This window comes from Protopterus annectens, chromosome 4.part0 (genome assembly GCF_019279795.1).
Source record: "Protopterus annectens isolate FY-2018-M chromosome 4.part0, PAN1.0, whole genome shotgun sequence".
Classification (NCBI taxonomy): domain Eukaryota; kingdom Metazoa; phylum Chordata; order Ceratodontiformes; family Protopteridae; genus Protopterus; species Protopterus annectens.
Genome location: NC_056733.1, coordinates 1,045,072,480 through 1,045,087,639, shown reverse-complemented (window position 1 = coordinate 1,045,087,639; position 15,160 = coordinate 1,045,072,480). Strand labels below are relative to the sequence as shown.

General features: G+C 37.0%; 1 protein-coding gene across 3 annotated transcripts in view; it reads right to left on the bottom strand.

The window, feature by feature from the left end:
• The window catches only part of KLHL3 (kelch like family member 3), a 940,384-nt gene that overhangs the window by 154,298 nt on the left and 770,926 nt on the right, over nt 1-15,160 (bottom strand). For all 3 annotated transcript variants that reach the window (XM_044068978.1, XM_044068980.1, XM_044068979.1), the window contains one exon: nt 2,390-2,518. In XM_044068978.1, the coding sequence (XP_043924913.1) occupies nt 2,390-2,518 (129 nt within the window). The remainder of the gene's footprint in view (nt 1-2,389; nt 2,519-15,160) is intronic.

Below are 15,160 nucleotides of genomic sequence, written 5' to 3'. Positions count from 1 at the left end.
GGAAAAGGACATTACTACAACTTAAGAACAACGTGACAGCAGTTAGAAAGGGTCTGGTTTGCAGAGTATTTTTCTTTTCTTTGCAGATATGGTTCTACAGTGTAGGAGAATAAGCTGACAAAAAGGTGATGAAAGAAGGCTGACTTAGTGGAAGGATTGCGTTAAGAATCTACATAACTCTTAAAAGAGATGAAGTTGTCCAGCTGTTACTATCCAAGTATTAACTTTCTGCTATGTGTTCCTCTTCCTACTTAACATGTACCTCACTGAAAACATCATCACAATTTAAGTGAGGATCTGCTGAGACCAGAGGAATATGTCCTCTTGTAACTCTCTACAAGTGGGTCTGTTATACTGCATAAGTACGTTAACTCATGGAAGCCATGATGAAGCTGAAGAAATATAATTACAGCAAGTGCAGGTTGGCTATGGGGGTGGTGGGGGTGGGATGGAGCAGAGTAACGAAGGCACAACAGCGAACATTCATGCATGTTCAACACCTGCCTGGCCGGTTGGCTATGGGGGTGGTGGGAGTGGGATAGAGCAGAGTAACGAAGGCACAACAGCGAACATTCATGCATGTTCAACACCTGCCTGGCCAATATGCATCACGCAGGTAGGTTTAAAGTGCCACAAGTCAGGCAGGTGTTGAACATGGTGGGATGGAGCAGAGTAACGAAGGCACAACAGCGAACATTCATGCATGTTCAACACCTGCCTGGCCAATATGCATCACGCAGGTAGGTTTAAAGTGCCACAAGTCAGGCAGGTGTTGAACATGGTGGGATGGAGCAGAGTAGACAAGGCACAGCAGCGAACATTCATGCATGTTCAACACCTGCCTGGCCGGTTGGCTATGGGGGTGGTGGGGGTGGGATGGAGCAGAGTAACGAAGGCACAACAGCGAACATTCATGCATGTTCAACACCTGCCTGGCCGGTTGGCTATGGGGGTGGTGGGAGTGGGATAGAGCAGAGTAACGAAGGCACAACAGCGAACATTCATGCATGTTCAACACCTGCCTGGCCGGTTGGCTATGGGGGTGGTGGGAGTGGGATAGAGCAGAGTAACGAAGGCACAACAGCGAACATTCATGCATGTTCAACACCTGCCTGGCCGGTTGGCTATGGGGGTGGTGGGAGTGGGATAGAGCAGAGTAACGAAGGCACAACAGCGAACATTCATGCATGTTCAACACCTGCCTGGCCGGTTGGCTATGGGGGTGGTGGGAGTGGGATAGAGCAGAGTAACGAAGGCACAACAGCGAACATTCATGCATGTTCAACACCTGCCTGGCGGTTGGCTATGGGGGTGGTGGGAGTGGGATAGAGCAGAGTAACGAAGGCACAACAGCGAACATTCATGCATGTTCAACACCTGCCTGGCCGGTTGGCTATGGGGGTGGTGGGAGTGGGATAGAGCAGAGTAACGAAGGCACAACAGCGAACATTCATGCATGTTCAACACCTGCCTGGCCGGTTGGCTATGGGGGTGGTGGGGGTGGGATGGAGCAGAGTAACGAAGGCACAACAGCGAACATTCATGCATGTTCAACACCTGCCTGGCCAATATGCATCACGCAGGTAGGTTTAAAGTGCCACAAGTCAGGACCTAGAGAAAAACACCACTTTAGAATCTATTGCCACTAAGAAAGGATCATCACATTCTTCTACTTAGAAATGTGCTTAATCACTGCAGAAGGAGAATCTCCACTGCTAGAGTGCACAGTAGCTACATATTCCCATCGCTTATCCCTCCACATGAAACAAAGCATAAGATCAGTAGAGGAGATAGATCATACCCCTACACTACTTTAAAGGTAGTCACAGCCTCATAAATAATGCATTTGCATTCTTTAATGCAGATGGGCTTGTCTGTACCCTACTGCACAAAAGCACTATTTTTAGATTAAAAAGCAATCGGGTACCAGGAATTTCAGAACACTCTAGAACCAAGGATACATTGTTATTATCAGTGTTACCGGAGGGGGACATGCCCTAGATTGATTAACTAAATTCACAGAATTACTGCACATAAGCACTGTTTCATTCTTACATAACAATCAACTATCATAAATTTCAAAACTTGTCACTCCAGAGGTATAATAGTTACTTCACAAAAAAAAAGCAATAGTGCCTTGGAGTACACTAACAAAGGGTATGTTCCTCTGTAGTTCTACAAAGGAAATTAAAGCCATCTGAAATGAATATAAAACAGGACGTGAATACGCAAGATGCATGGCAGTCACTATAAACTCTTGTACACTTAAAACGATATAACAGCTCATCTATCATTATCTTGCAGAATCTGTGAACAAACAGCAATGCATTCATAAAAGTAAAAAATATACATTGTAACAAACAGAAAGAAAAATATGACTTGAGAATACCTGCACCGCTTCGCCGTGTGCTCATATCTGCTACATAGCGCCATTCATTTGTTAAGGGATTATACTCTTCAACTGAGCTAAGACACTGGCGTGATGCCCCGTCATAGCCTCCAACAGCATAGAGCTTGCCTTAAGAATAAAAACAAAAAATAACAGTATGGTAAAATAAAACAAACAAAATAACAGTATGGTAAATACTCTTTCTGGACACCAGAGTCATAACTAACTATCCACTCCTTGCAATACTGAAAATGAAACTATTAAAGTCCTTTAATGAATCAGAAAAGGACAGTCTTTCACGGCAGAAAGCAATGCAAAAGAAGCACAGAATTTAAAAAAAATTACTTTCATCTGGCAAAAGGGACATTAAATGAATATGAAACCATTTTTTTTCAAATGTTAACTGACACCAGTCTCTAAAAGACATGTATGGAAATGACTACATACCACCAGACTCCTTGGACAGACTTGGCTACAATGAAAACCGACAGTACACATAGCATATTTATTACTGTAATGAAATATCTTTACAAGACACTCTTGTACAGAGGTATAAAGTGCAAATACTAGGACTCCCAATAAGCTGTTAAAATTGCAGAAAGGAACACATAAACTTCACAACAGAGGACATACACCAGAAATCAACCATTGTTTACTCTTTCAACTATCAAAAGTTCTGTTTATAAGAAATAAACTTGTGGTCATGGTCAGATAGATGGCTAGAGGTGTGGGTGGAATCTTTTGCAGAATGAACTATAGAAAATGAAATTAGCCACATCAGTGGCATAGAAGGATAAAGGCTCAACTATGACCAAGGCAATGGGCTCTGTACAGAGTTCTGGGGGCTACAGGAGTGCATATCTTGAGGGAAATGACAGCAGATCTGCCACAAAGCTGCAGGGGCCTTTAGCAGAGATTGTAGTTTGCTGTACCAGCGTGAAGGGTCCCAGTGTGTGTCTGGTACACACCAAGCCAAGTATGTAGGGTTCCAGCATGCGTCTGTTGCACACAAACTCCTGTGTGAAGAGTCCCAGAGTGTGCCTTGTACATACTATGCAGTGCATAGCAGTGAAGCTGAAAGTCAACAAACATGTGGGAGAGAGAATACATCAGAGCCTGGGGGCTGGTACTGTGTATACCCACCACTTTGGTGAACACCTAGCAGTTGTGCAAGGCAGTGGTTAGTAAAATACCCTTCCTCCACAAGGGGCCGCCATGATAGCTAGGGAGTCCCAGGCCTGGAAACAACTAGAGTCCATATTTAAACATTGGGAGCTCTGTTTGGAGTTAGGGGTAAACTACACCCTCTGGCCACTGGCAGCTGAACTTTTAATAGAATGTAGAACAGAAGCTGTCATTAAAAACTGAATAATTAGTAAAGCATATAAAATACTGCATGATAATTACAAGAATCAATCAGTGGAGCTTAGAAAGGATTGGGAAGAGAGATTGGATAAGCAATTCACAAAGAGACAATGGGGGATATATGTATATCTCCCAATATGCAACAAAGTCTAGAATATTTAGGATCTTTGCCTGGAAATGTTTACATGGGTATTTTTATACCCCCAAGTAGACTCCAAAGAATTTTTTGCCAATAACCAGGAAAGAAAAAAAAAGCACTGTCCAAAACACCAGCAACAAGGCAATCCAAAAAAAAAAAAAAGCGAAGGCAAATGAGAAACCAGTAAATATATTTAATCCAAACAACACCAGGATTGAGCGCATTCATAAACTAGTTACTTCATCAGAATCCATTAAATGAAAAAGAACACCATCCTATTATACCCCTCTCCACTTAATCACATGATTAACAACAAACAGGAAATTTCTTAAAAAACCCAACATTCCAAATATAACCCCCACATGTTTAAAATTGTAAACTTTATAACATTTACAAGTAAAACAAACAACTGCATACATATATGAATACAAAATTGCAAAAAAATAAATATGCCTATATTCATGTTAAAACAACTATTCATAAGTTTTATGCCTATATGAAACTGAGGCAAGTTTAAACAAGGTATGACTTCAACCTAAGAGCACTAGAGATGGATACCCCCTCATTTAAACGGAGGTGATTGGTAGCATTCAAACGGAACTGCCAGCATAGTTCTCTTTCTTCCAAAATATCACCCCAGGGGCCCCTGTAATATTTTGCAACACTTGCTCCAGTATAAAAAAGCGAAAACAATGATCGCAAAATTCCATAATGTGTTCGGCCAATGCATTGTTTCGGTCCAATTTTCTGAATTCAGTTTTGTGCTCATATATGTGTTCCTTAATTTTTCTTTTGGTTTTACTAACATGGTAACACTGGCAAATTTGGCATATAGCCACATATACCACCCCAAAACTGTCACAGTTGCAAAAGTTCTTAGCTCTAATAAACATGCCATTTAACAATATGATCACCTTCCAAAATATCGTTACAATACTTACAATGGTCACATTTATAAGTGCTGCTCTCCTATTACTACATCCATATTCCCAATGTATGGGGGCTTGTTCCAAATTGTTTTTTATTGTCTTGCCCTCTTAAACACCACCATGGGACCTTTACCAAGTTTTTCCCCAGTTTCCTTGAAAAGGGAAAAAAGCTGCCAGTTTTTAAACAAAATTTCTCTAATCTGGGTAGCTTCATTGCAATACTCAGTGACAAAGACCTGGTTTATCTTGATCGCATCTCGAGACCTCCCCCCATTTTTTACCACAGGTGCTTGGGTGTAATTAGACTGAATTAATGGTATTATATCCCCAATCGATCTCTCCCGATTAATATCTTCACATATGGGCCCAACCAAACTCTCAGGGTAACCCTTCTTAGCCAACATATCTAAGTTTCTCACATTCCACTATCAACTGATGGTGTGAAGAGACCATTCTGGCCACCCTGATGAATTGGCCTTTAATAATTCCAGGTCTTTGTCACGGAGTATTGCAATGAAGCTACCCAAATTAGGGAAATCTTGTTTAAAAACTGGCATCTTTTTTTCCCTTTTCAAGGAAATTGTAGAAAAACTTGGTAAAGGTCCGATGGTGGTGTTTAGGAGGGGCAAGACAATAAAAAACTCTTTGGAACAAGCCCCCATACATTGTGAATATGGACGTAGTAATAGGAGAGCAGGCAGTTGTAAATGTGGCCATTGTAAGTATTGTCATGACATTTTGGAAGGTGATCATATTATTATTAATGGTATGTTTATTAGATCTAAGAACTTTTGCAACTGTGACAGTTTTGGGGTGGTATATGTGGCTATATGCCACATTTGCTAGTTTTACTATGTTGGTAAAAACCATAAAAAAAATTAACGCACGCATATATGAGCACAAAACTGACATCAGAAAATTGGACCGAAGCAATGCATTGGCCAAACACATTAAGGAGTTTTGCAATCATTGTTTTCACTTTTTTATACTGGAGCAAGTGTTGCAAGATATTGGGGGGGTGGGGGCCTTGGGGTGATATTTTGGTAGAAAGAAAACTGTGCTGGCAGCTCCGTTTGGATGCTACCAATCACCCCAGTTTAAATGAGGAATTATCCATCTCTAGTGTTCTTAGGTTGAAGTCATACCTTGTGTAAACTTGCCTCAGTTTCATATAGGTAAAAAACTTATGAATAGTTGTTTTAACATGAATATAGGCATATTTATTTTTTGCAATTTTGTATTCATATATGTGTGCAGTTTTTTATGTTTTACTTGTAAATGTTATAAAGTTTGAATGTTTATACATGTGGGGAGGTTATATTTGGAAAGTTGTTTTTTTTTTTAAGAAATTTCCTATTTGTTGTTAATCATGTGATTAAGTGGGGGGTATAATAGGATGGTGTTCTTTTTCATTTAATGGATTCTGATGAAGTAACAAGTTTATGAAAGTGCTCAATCCTGGTGTTGTTTGGATTAAATATATTTATTGCTTCCACACTTGCCTTCACTTTTTCTTTTGGATTGCCTTGTTGCTGGTGTTTTTGACAGTACGTTTTTTCCAAAGAATTTTTCCTCAGGTGGATAGCAAATACTGGAGGTGGGATGGGCAAGAAATAGGTATTTTGGAACATATTTTTTGGATGTGTGATGAGCTAGCAGACTTTTGGGATTCTCTGCGGGCTGCTCTGTCAGAGATGCTGGGTGAGCAGATTTTTTTGAGTTATGCTACAGAATCTGAATTGCCTAGATATAGTAAAGCCTTGCCAAGTCTAATTATGGTGGTTGCCAAAAAAGCAATTACTAGAAAATGGAAATCAAAGTCTAGACCAACTTTACTAGAAATAGTGAATATAGTAACAGAGATAAAACAACTGGAATTGGGATCTTTAGAAAAGGGAAGGAGCAAACTACATAGAAAAAAATGGGAATTGTGGGAATAGTATATGCAGAGTAGGAATGAGGTTTTAAGTGGCAGTTTGAATGAGCTATGTAATGCTTAACTGCCAATGACTACAATGTTTATAAGTGATTAGTAATGTTTACAACTACAGTTGTTTCAATGGTGTCTGTGATGTAAACTGTTTACAACTAAAGTGATTTCATTCTGTATGTTCTTCATTTACATAAATGTAAGATTGCCTTTCTCACGTGGAAATTTAATACAGATGTTGGGAAAAAAAGGGAAGTGTTCGTTTTTCTGAATGGAAGTTTAAAGGAAATGGCTATGACTTTCAATAAATATAAAAGTAAGGGTTTGGATGATGTGTTGAAAATTGGGAGTGTGTGCTTTTCAATAAATTATGTGTCTTTACAATAAAACATGAGAAAATGAGGTAGTTATGATGTAATGGGATGGTTTTATAAAAGAAATGAAAAGGTTTGATAAAAAAAATAAAAGAAATATGTCTTCTATGGTGGATGTATAGATTAACATTCAGAAAAAAAGGTTTATCTAGTGAATTTTGTCTTAATGGGAAAATAGTATTTATGTCAAATGCCTATATATATGATCCAGAAAAATATGGTAACGCAATTGTGCAATTTGTGTTTTCTTTCACATAGGGTTCAAGACTAAACCCAGTGAAAAGAGGTAGATACTGGAGAACCCCTACTTACATACCTGATGTCTCTCCTTTTCTAACCCCCCCCATGCTTTCTCTTTCTATACTAACCTGACTAAAAAGACCTCTTCTATTGATGAGATACCCAAGATGTCAATGTGTATTTCTACTTACCTTTTTATATCAATGCATTTTTCCCTGTTATATCAATGACTATGTAAGTTGTACTTTTGGAACTTTTCTCTCCGGGCCTCCGCTGAAAATGGGATTGCACCCGGGCAGACTATCCCAGTTAACAAATACAAAGTAAAATAATATCAAATAAAATAAAATAAATAAAGATGAAGGGGGATTGGGGTAACTAAATCCAGTTGTTTATTCTGTTTCTTTAAACTTGTATATAATATTAAAGCAGTAAAGAAAGGCAATGAAAAATTAATAGCAAGAATTCTTAAAATAAAATACAGAAAAGTCTGGGAGATGAGAATAAGAAAAAAACAGAAAAATATGTAAATGAAATTAAAAAATATCAAGAAAACTGATGCTATAGAGAAAGGTAGAAGGATGTGGTATAATAATTTGACAAAATAATACTAAATAATTCCACGTGAAAAGTTACCAGAAATCACTGAAGTAAGGAAAAAGTGGTATACCAAGATAGCAGAGCGTCAGAAATTCATATGGAGACTGATAATAAATACATTAGCAGAAAAGGGAATATGCCATATAAAAAAAAGCTGAAAGCGTGTGTTTATTTTGTGCGTGCGGGGGGGGGGGGACGGGACACCAGAAACAGTAGTGAAACGCTAGAAAAAGTTGTGTGAAAAAAAGTTTTGAAAATATTGACAAAATATAAGATTACATATTAATATTATGAGAAGAAAAATATGTGAGAAGGGTACATAAGAATTTATTTAATTTTATGTGATATGGATTATTTGGAATGACTGAATAAAATTTTAATGGGAAATGGATGTTGGCAGATACATTGTGAAAAAATAGATTTTGGCTGTGTAAGGAGGAGTGAGGGTTAATTATAGCAGAACAACAAGGATGCTGTAAGACAAATGATGACTAGTAATACAAAGCAGAAATGTGTTTATACGTGCCTGTAAATATGTACATTTTGTAAATAATGTGTTTTATGCTGTGTTAAATAAAGCAGTACTTACTCTACATTAAGTGCCTGGGGATTTTTTACATCCACCAAAGCTACCATCAACTAAACCAGATGGGGCTTTGGTTTAATGAACTGAAAACTGGATCCCTGAAGGTGCACAATGAAGCTCGCAGACAGGCAGGTTAACGTACTATAATATGAATAAAATCCATCAACAGGAAACAACACTCAAAACAATTACATTTTCATTTAAAAACTTCATCAGATGTGGGCTGATGTCTCTGAAGTGCTCATTTATAGTAACTTAAATCAAAAGGATCCAATCACAGACCATCTCAATTAACATAACACAAAAGGTTAAAAAAGAAGTTAAAAACGGAATACCTACTTAAAACATTTAATAAATACACTGTTTTGAAAAAGTTTTAAAATCACCATTGAATAAATAAGTATGCAGTAAAATTTAAATCAATAAATACTTATAATATTTAAAAAAAATGTTAATGCTTATTCCATTTTAAGTTCCTTCAACAAAAATAAAACTTTTAAGAGTACAGATTATAGCACCATCTTGTGATCATTTTATGAACTACATCAAACCAGTGAATAATGTCATTTCACACAATCACATTTGAATTAACTGTGTTAATGAATCATTTATGTTAAAAAAAATGAATAGTTAAAACTGTTATTATAAAAAAGACCTTATATAGACAAGGGGGAATAATAAAAACATGTTATACCATTATTTGTGCGGTCCCTATAGTTTTGCAGCTCTGAGTTTGAGAAGGGGGCAATGGAAATGCAATCGTTCAGCCGTGGCCATTTGTTAGCTTGCAAGGTTACTTGCCACTAAAGCTCCCTATATTCAATTCTTTCCTCCCATAAGCCACCCCTTTCATCACTTTCACCTTCTCTAGTACAAAAAATAGAAAATGTGCACTACTACAATCCTGCTTGTGTTTATATAGGGCATTAGTTTATTTTTTATTTTGTACTTCATAAATGTGTTCATAAATTCTTCTTTTTAATTTACGCTCAGTCTTTCCTACGTAGAATGCTTGGCAAAACTCACATTTTGCCAAGTACACTATGCCCTTGTCATCACAGTTATTGTATTCTTTCCCTTCTACTACAGTAATCCTACTTTCTAGAAATATTGTCTCTTTATTAGCAATACAGGGACACTGTGAGCAATGCCCACATTTAAAAGTTCCATTTTTTCTTTTTGTATTACTTCCAGAACCGGCCCTATGATTATTTTCTAATAAATTCTTTAAACTACGGGAATTTGTATATACTACTTTCAATTTTTCTTTTGCCATTTTATCTAGATCTGCAATAGTAATAAATCTATTCCATTCCTCGTCTATGATATCCTTAACCAAAGTCGAACTTGCGTTAAATTCTAATACTCAAGCCCTATTAAAATTCTCCACTGCTTTATTCTGTCTGATGCTTCCTTCACTACATCCTAAAATGGGTTGACATTTCCCTCTTCTTCCTTCCAAAATGTCTCTCTACTTGCTCAAGAAATGAATTTGGATAGTCTCTTTTTTAAACATTTGATTCAAGACTTTCATTTCCTCGATACAGTCATCCATATTCAATGTCATTCTAGAGGACCTTATATATTGACCCCTTACCAGATTTCTTTTTTGATGAACAGGATGGGCACTGTTAAAATGTAAGTAAGAATTTGAATAGGTACTTTTCCTATATACCCTAGAGTTACATTTACTATCTTTCTTATAAATCTCTATGTCCAAATAATTACATTTTTCCTGGTCTACATTGTATGTAAATTTCAAGAAGTTTGTACTATTTATTTAAGAAGTGAATAAAATCTGGAATTTCGTCTTTGGGCGCCTTCCAAAAATGCAAATATCATCCAAAAATCTTTTATATAACAACCATTTTGGTTGTATATTGAATTTTGCACCAACTTTTCCTCCCATTTTGCTAGGAACAAATTTGCATATGTTGGTGCACAGGCTGCACCCATGGCTACGCCCTTTATTTGATGAAAATATTCCCCCTTAAAGTAAAGAAAGTTGTACTTTAGGACTAAATCTACTAATTGTAGGATCACTGTGCATTCATTATGCGTTAAACTCCCATCCTCAAATACTATTTCTTCCAACAATCCCAGACCTTCCTTATGGGGAATACTAGAAAAAAAGTCAATTATATCAATAGTGAGGAGGCACATATCCTCTTTTTACAATTCTTGTTTGGCACACCTTTAAGGATATTGTTTCATTTTAACTATAGTTTTTTTAACTTCAGATCTATATATTTAGCCAGAGGTAAAGTTTTAGAACCTTCTACTGAAACAATAGGCCTTAAAGGTGGATCCATCCCATCTTTATGTATTTTGGGTATCCCAAATATGGTTGGTATTCTTGGATTCTCCACCTTTAAGTACCTAAACATTTGGGTATCTATTAACCTTTCTAGCAAAAGATCCTCCAAAACCATATCAATTCTTTGATAGGCTATATTGATTTTGTTTCTAGAAGTACCAGTATATCTACTAGAGTCCTTTAACATCTCGTTCATCTTACCTTCATACACAAGGGCATCCATTAAAACTATTCCTCCCCTTTGTCTGGTTTCATAACTCTTATGTTTGTATCTTTCTTTAATTCATTTAAAACAGTATTTTCTCCTGTATCTAAATTTATTTTATACCTTACTTTATCAAAATTATTTCTAATTTCATTTTCAACCAGACACTCAAAATGTTTTATCTGTGGGTGTAGGGGGGGATTGAATATGCTCTTCCTTACCAAGTCAGTTGACTTAGTAGTAGTTTTCTGACTAAAGAAAATTTGGAGGCTGATTTTTCTTAAAGTTTTAACATCTAATAAGGTCCTTGTGAGGTCCCCTTTTTTAAGGGCTATAAACTTCGTACCTCTGCATAATAAACTAAAATGTTCATTGTGCAGTTCTATAGAGGCAAAATTGTATATACTAAAATCCCCTTTGGTAAACCTAAAAGGGTTGATAGAGTTCTGAATAATGTCTTCTTATTCCCCGTTGGGGCAGGTGGTACTCACAACTCCTAGTACCTACCCCTCCCCTTTTTGCTCCTCCCCGAAAATTCGAAAATTGCTGATTCTGTTGAAATTCATTTTTGTTGCGGATTCTCTCTGATGTCTGCAACAGGGGGTATTCGTTAAAATCATCCAAATCAGTATCATATACTCTACTTCCCTTAAATGTTCATTATAAACCTCCTTGTCCCTTGAACCTTTGTGTTCCCTTTCCCAAAATCTAAACCTAGTCTTGGGGTTAGGGTAGCTGGAATTATTCTTATACTCCATTAAATCCCTTTCAAGTTTTTTGACATTCCTTCTGATTAATTCGTGACATTGTTCATCTATTGCTTTTTTGATTTTAAAATATTTTCCCTTTTCTTTTTCTCTGGTATTCCAAACATAAGGTAATTTTTAATGCAGTCATTTAAAACATCTACTTCTTTCATTAAATCACATTTAACTCTTTCGTTTTTATCAACCATACTTTTTAACACTTCAAGCCCACATCTGTTAAAAATTACAATTAGTTCTTTGTGAAAAACACTCCCTGCGAATACAATGTTAGGATATTTGCATAACCGTAGCCCTTTAGGGACACTGTTTTCAGAGATACATTCCTTAAGATAACTGTTTTCTACATCCAAACTTTTATATTTATATAATAATTTTTCAAACTTGTCTAGCTGATTTTTATACGAGTCCATTGTTGGCTTAGGCTTAGTATTTTTCTCTTTAAAGTCAGTAGAAAAACTAACCTGAAGCCATTCCTTAAGATTAAAATTGTTGCAGTCACTGTTGTCTCTAAATGTACGAGATTCCTGCCCCACTCGGATAGTAGAGTTTGTACTCGTGTTTGCTTGCCCATTTTCTTCTGACTGTCTAAGGGCTATAAAGCAGTGGAGAATTTTAATAGGGCTTTAGTATTAGAATTTAACGCAAGTTCGATTTGGTTAAGGATATCATAGACAAGGAATGGAATAGATTTACTACTATTACAGATCTAGATAAAATAGCAAAAGAAAAATTGAAAGTAGTATATAAAAATTCCCGTAGTTTAAAAAATTTATTAGAAAATAATCATAGGGCCGGTTCTGGAAGTAATACAAAAAGAAAAAATTGAACTTTTAAATGTGGGCATTGCTCACAGTGTCCCTGTATTGCTAATAAAGAGACAATATTTCTAGAAAGTAGGATTACTGTAGTAGAAGGGAAAGAATACAATAACTGTGATGACAAGGGCATAGTATACTTGGCAAAATGTGAGTTTTGCCAAGCATTCTACATAGGAAAGACTGAGCGTAAATTAAAAAGAAGAATTTATGAACATATTTATGAAGTACAAAATAAAAAAATAAACTAATGCCCTATATAAACACAAGCAGGATTGTAGTAATGCACATTTTCTATTTTTTGTACTAGAGAAGGTGAAAGTGATGAAAGGGGTGGCTTATGGGAGGAAAGAATTGAATATAGGGAGCTTTGGTGGCAAGTAACCTTGCAGGCTAACAAATGGCCACGGCTGAACGATTGCATTTCCATTGCCCCCTTCTCAAACTCAGAGCTGCAAAACTATAGGAGACCACACAAATAATGGTATAACATGTTTTTATTATTTCCCCTTGTCTATATAAGGTCTTTTTTATAATAACAGTTTTAAGTATTCATTTTTTTAACATAACTGATTCATTAACACAGTTAATTCATTAAAACTTTTAAATGTGATTGTGTGAAGTAACATTATTCACTGGTTTGATGTAGTTCATAAAATGATCACAAGATGGTGCTATAATCTGTACTGTTAAAAGTTTTATTTTTGTTGACGGAACTTAAAATGGAATAAGCATTAACATTTTTTTAAATATTATAAGTATTTATTGATTTAAATGCTACTGCTTAGTTATTTATTCAATGGTGATTTTAAAAGTTTTTCAACAAAGTGTATTTATTAAATGTTTTAAGTAGGTATTCCATTTTTAACTTCTTTTTTAACCTTTTGTGTTAATTATGTTAATTGAGATGGTCTCTGATTGGATCCTTTTAATTCAAGTTACTATAAATGAGCACTTCAGAGACATCAGCCCACATCTGATGAAGTTTTTAAACGAAAATGTAACTGTTTTGAGCGTTAATGGTTTCCTGTTGATGGATTTTATTCATATTAAAGTACGTTAACCTGCCTGTCTGCGAGCTTCATTGTGCACCTTCAGGGATTCAGTGTATTAGTCGTATTTTGGACCTTTTGGCACTTTTTGTTGGATTCTTTGGTTTAATGACTCATCTGAAGGATGGCATACTCTGGAGTGCAGACCCACCCCCTTTGCTGAACTGCAATGTCAGCAATGGAAAAGTAAAACAAATATCTGGTGTGGGAATAGAACCCACAACCTTCTGATCTTCGAGCACCAAAGGCCAATGGGCTATCCATTGAGCCACTGGCACAATCTTTCAGCAAGAAGGATTCAGCCTACTGGAACTGTCTACCTAATGAAATCAATGCACCGGACATTTTCCCAGTTTTTAAGAAGACAGGAAAACTATACCTATCTCAGGTATATAAACATGCCTAATGTTCTTCGTGTTTCACTGCTGCAGTCATCACATTTGGATAATCTGCTGGCAGGTTGCCCTCAGTCGGCCCGATTAACAAAGTCTTGGGTCCTGCGTCGGTTGCTGTCCCTTCTTCCATGATGTCAGGTCATCAGGGGTATAAAACATGCAGCTGATGCCATTACATCAGTCTTTCTTGCCGCGCTGTGCCCGAAGCAGAAGCAGTTCACAAGTGCCGGTCAGCAGACTCCTGAAATTTTTGTTTTCGAGTTTCAGAACCGAAGTCTTCAACTAAAAGTTAAGTACCTCATTGGGGAAACTTTTTCTTGCTCCTTACCGATGTCAGTAAAAGTTAATAATTGCATTATTTGTGGGAAGCAAATACCTCATAAGGATTTTCATTTGTACTGTATTCCTTGCCTAGGCCCTGACCATGATGTACCTTGCTGTCAGCTTTGTGCTTTTTTTAATCAGCGCACTATCTGCCGTTGGTACATTTTTGCTTCTAAATATTTTGGTTCTTGGTTTAATTATCCAGAAATGACACTGGTTAGCCATTCAAAAACGCAAAGACAGAGACAGGCCATTGAGGTCCAAAACTGCCGACGATGCTTCTCCTAAGCCAGTCGCCAGTTTGCCAGTACTCAGTGAGGTGCTTTCGTGGCCCGATACCCACTACATCTGATTCGCAGGCCTCTACTGAGACCCATTCGAAGTCCGGTATGCCGCTAGATGCTTCACCTACGGAACCCACGGATGTCTCTACCTTGGATGGGTCCGGAGCCGCTGTGCAGACACCAGCTTCTGAGGGTGTGTATTCAGGCCTACAGACTTGCATATTAAACTGACACCACCTTCAATATTAAGGCCACAATCTCAATCTATTCTAAAAAAACAACGCCCAGGCCACAAGTTCAGGCCACTATGCCTAAAAAATAAATGATCAAAATGGCTGAAGATTTAATTACTCTAATCAGGGGTAGTCAACCCCCCCCCCTTCTAAGAGGCCTAGGGCTGAACTTGACTATAAATCTTCTGAACAGGACTCTGTTTCTTCTGACTCTTC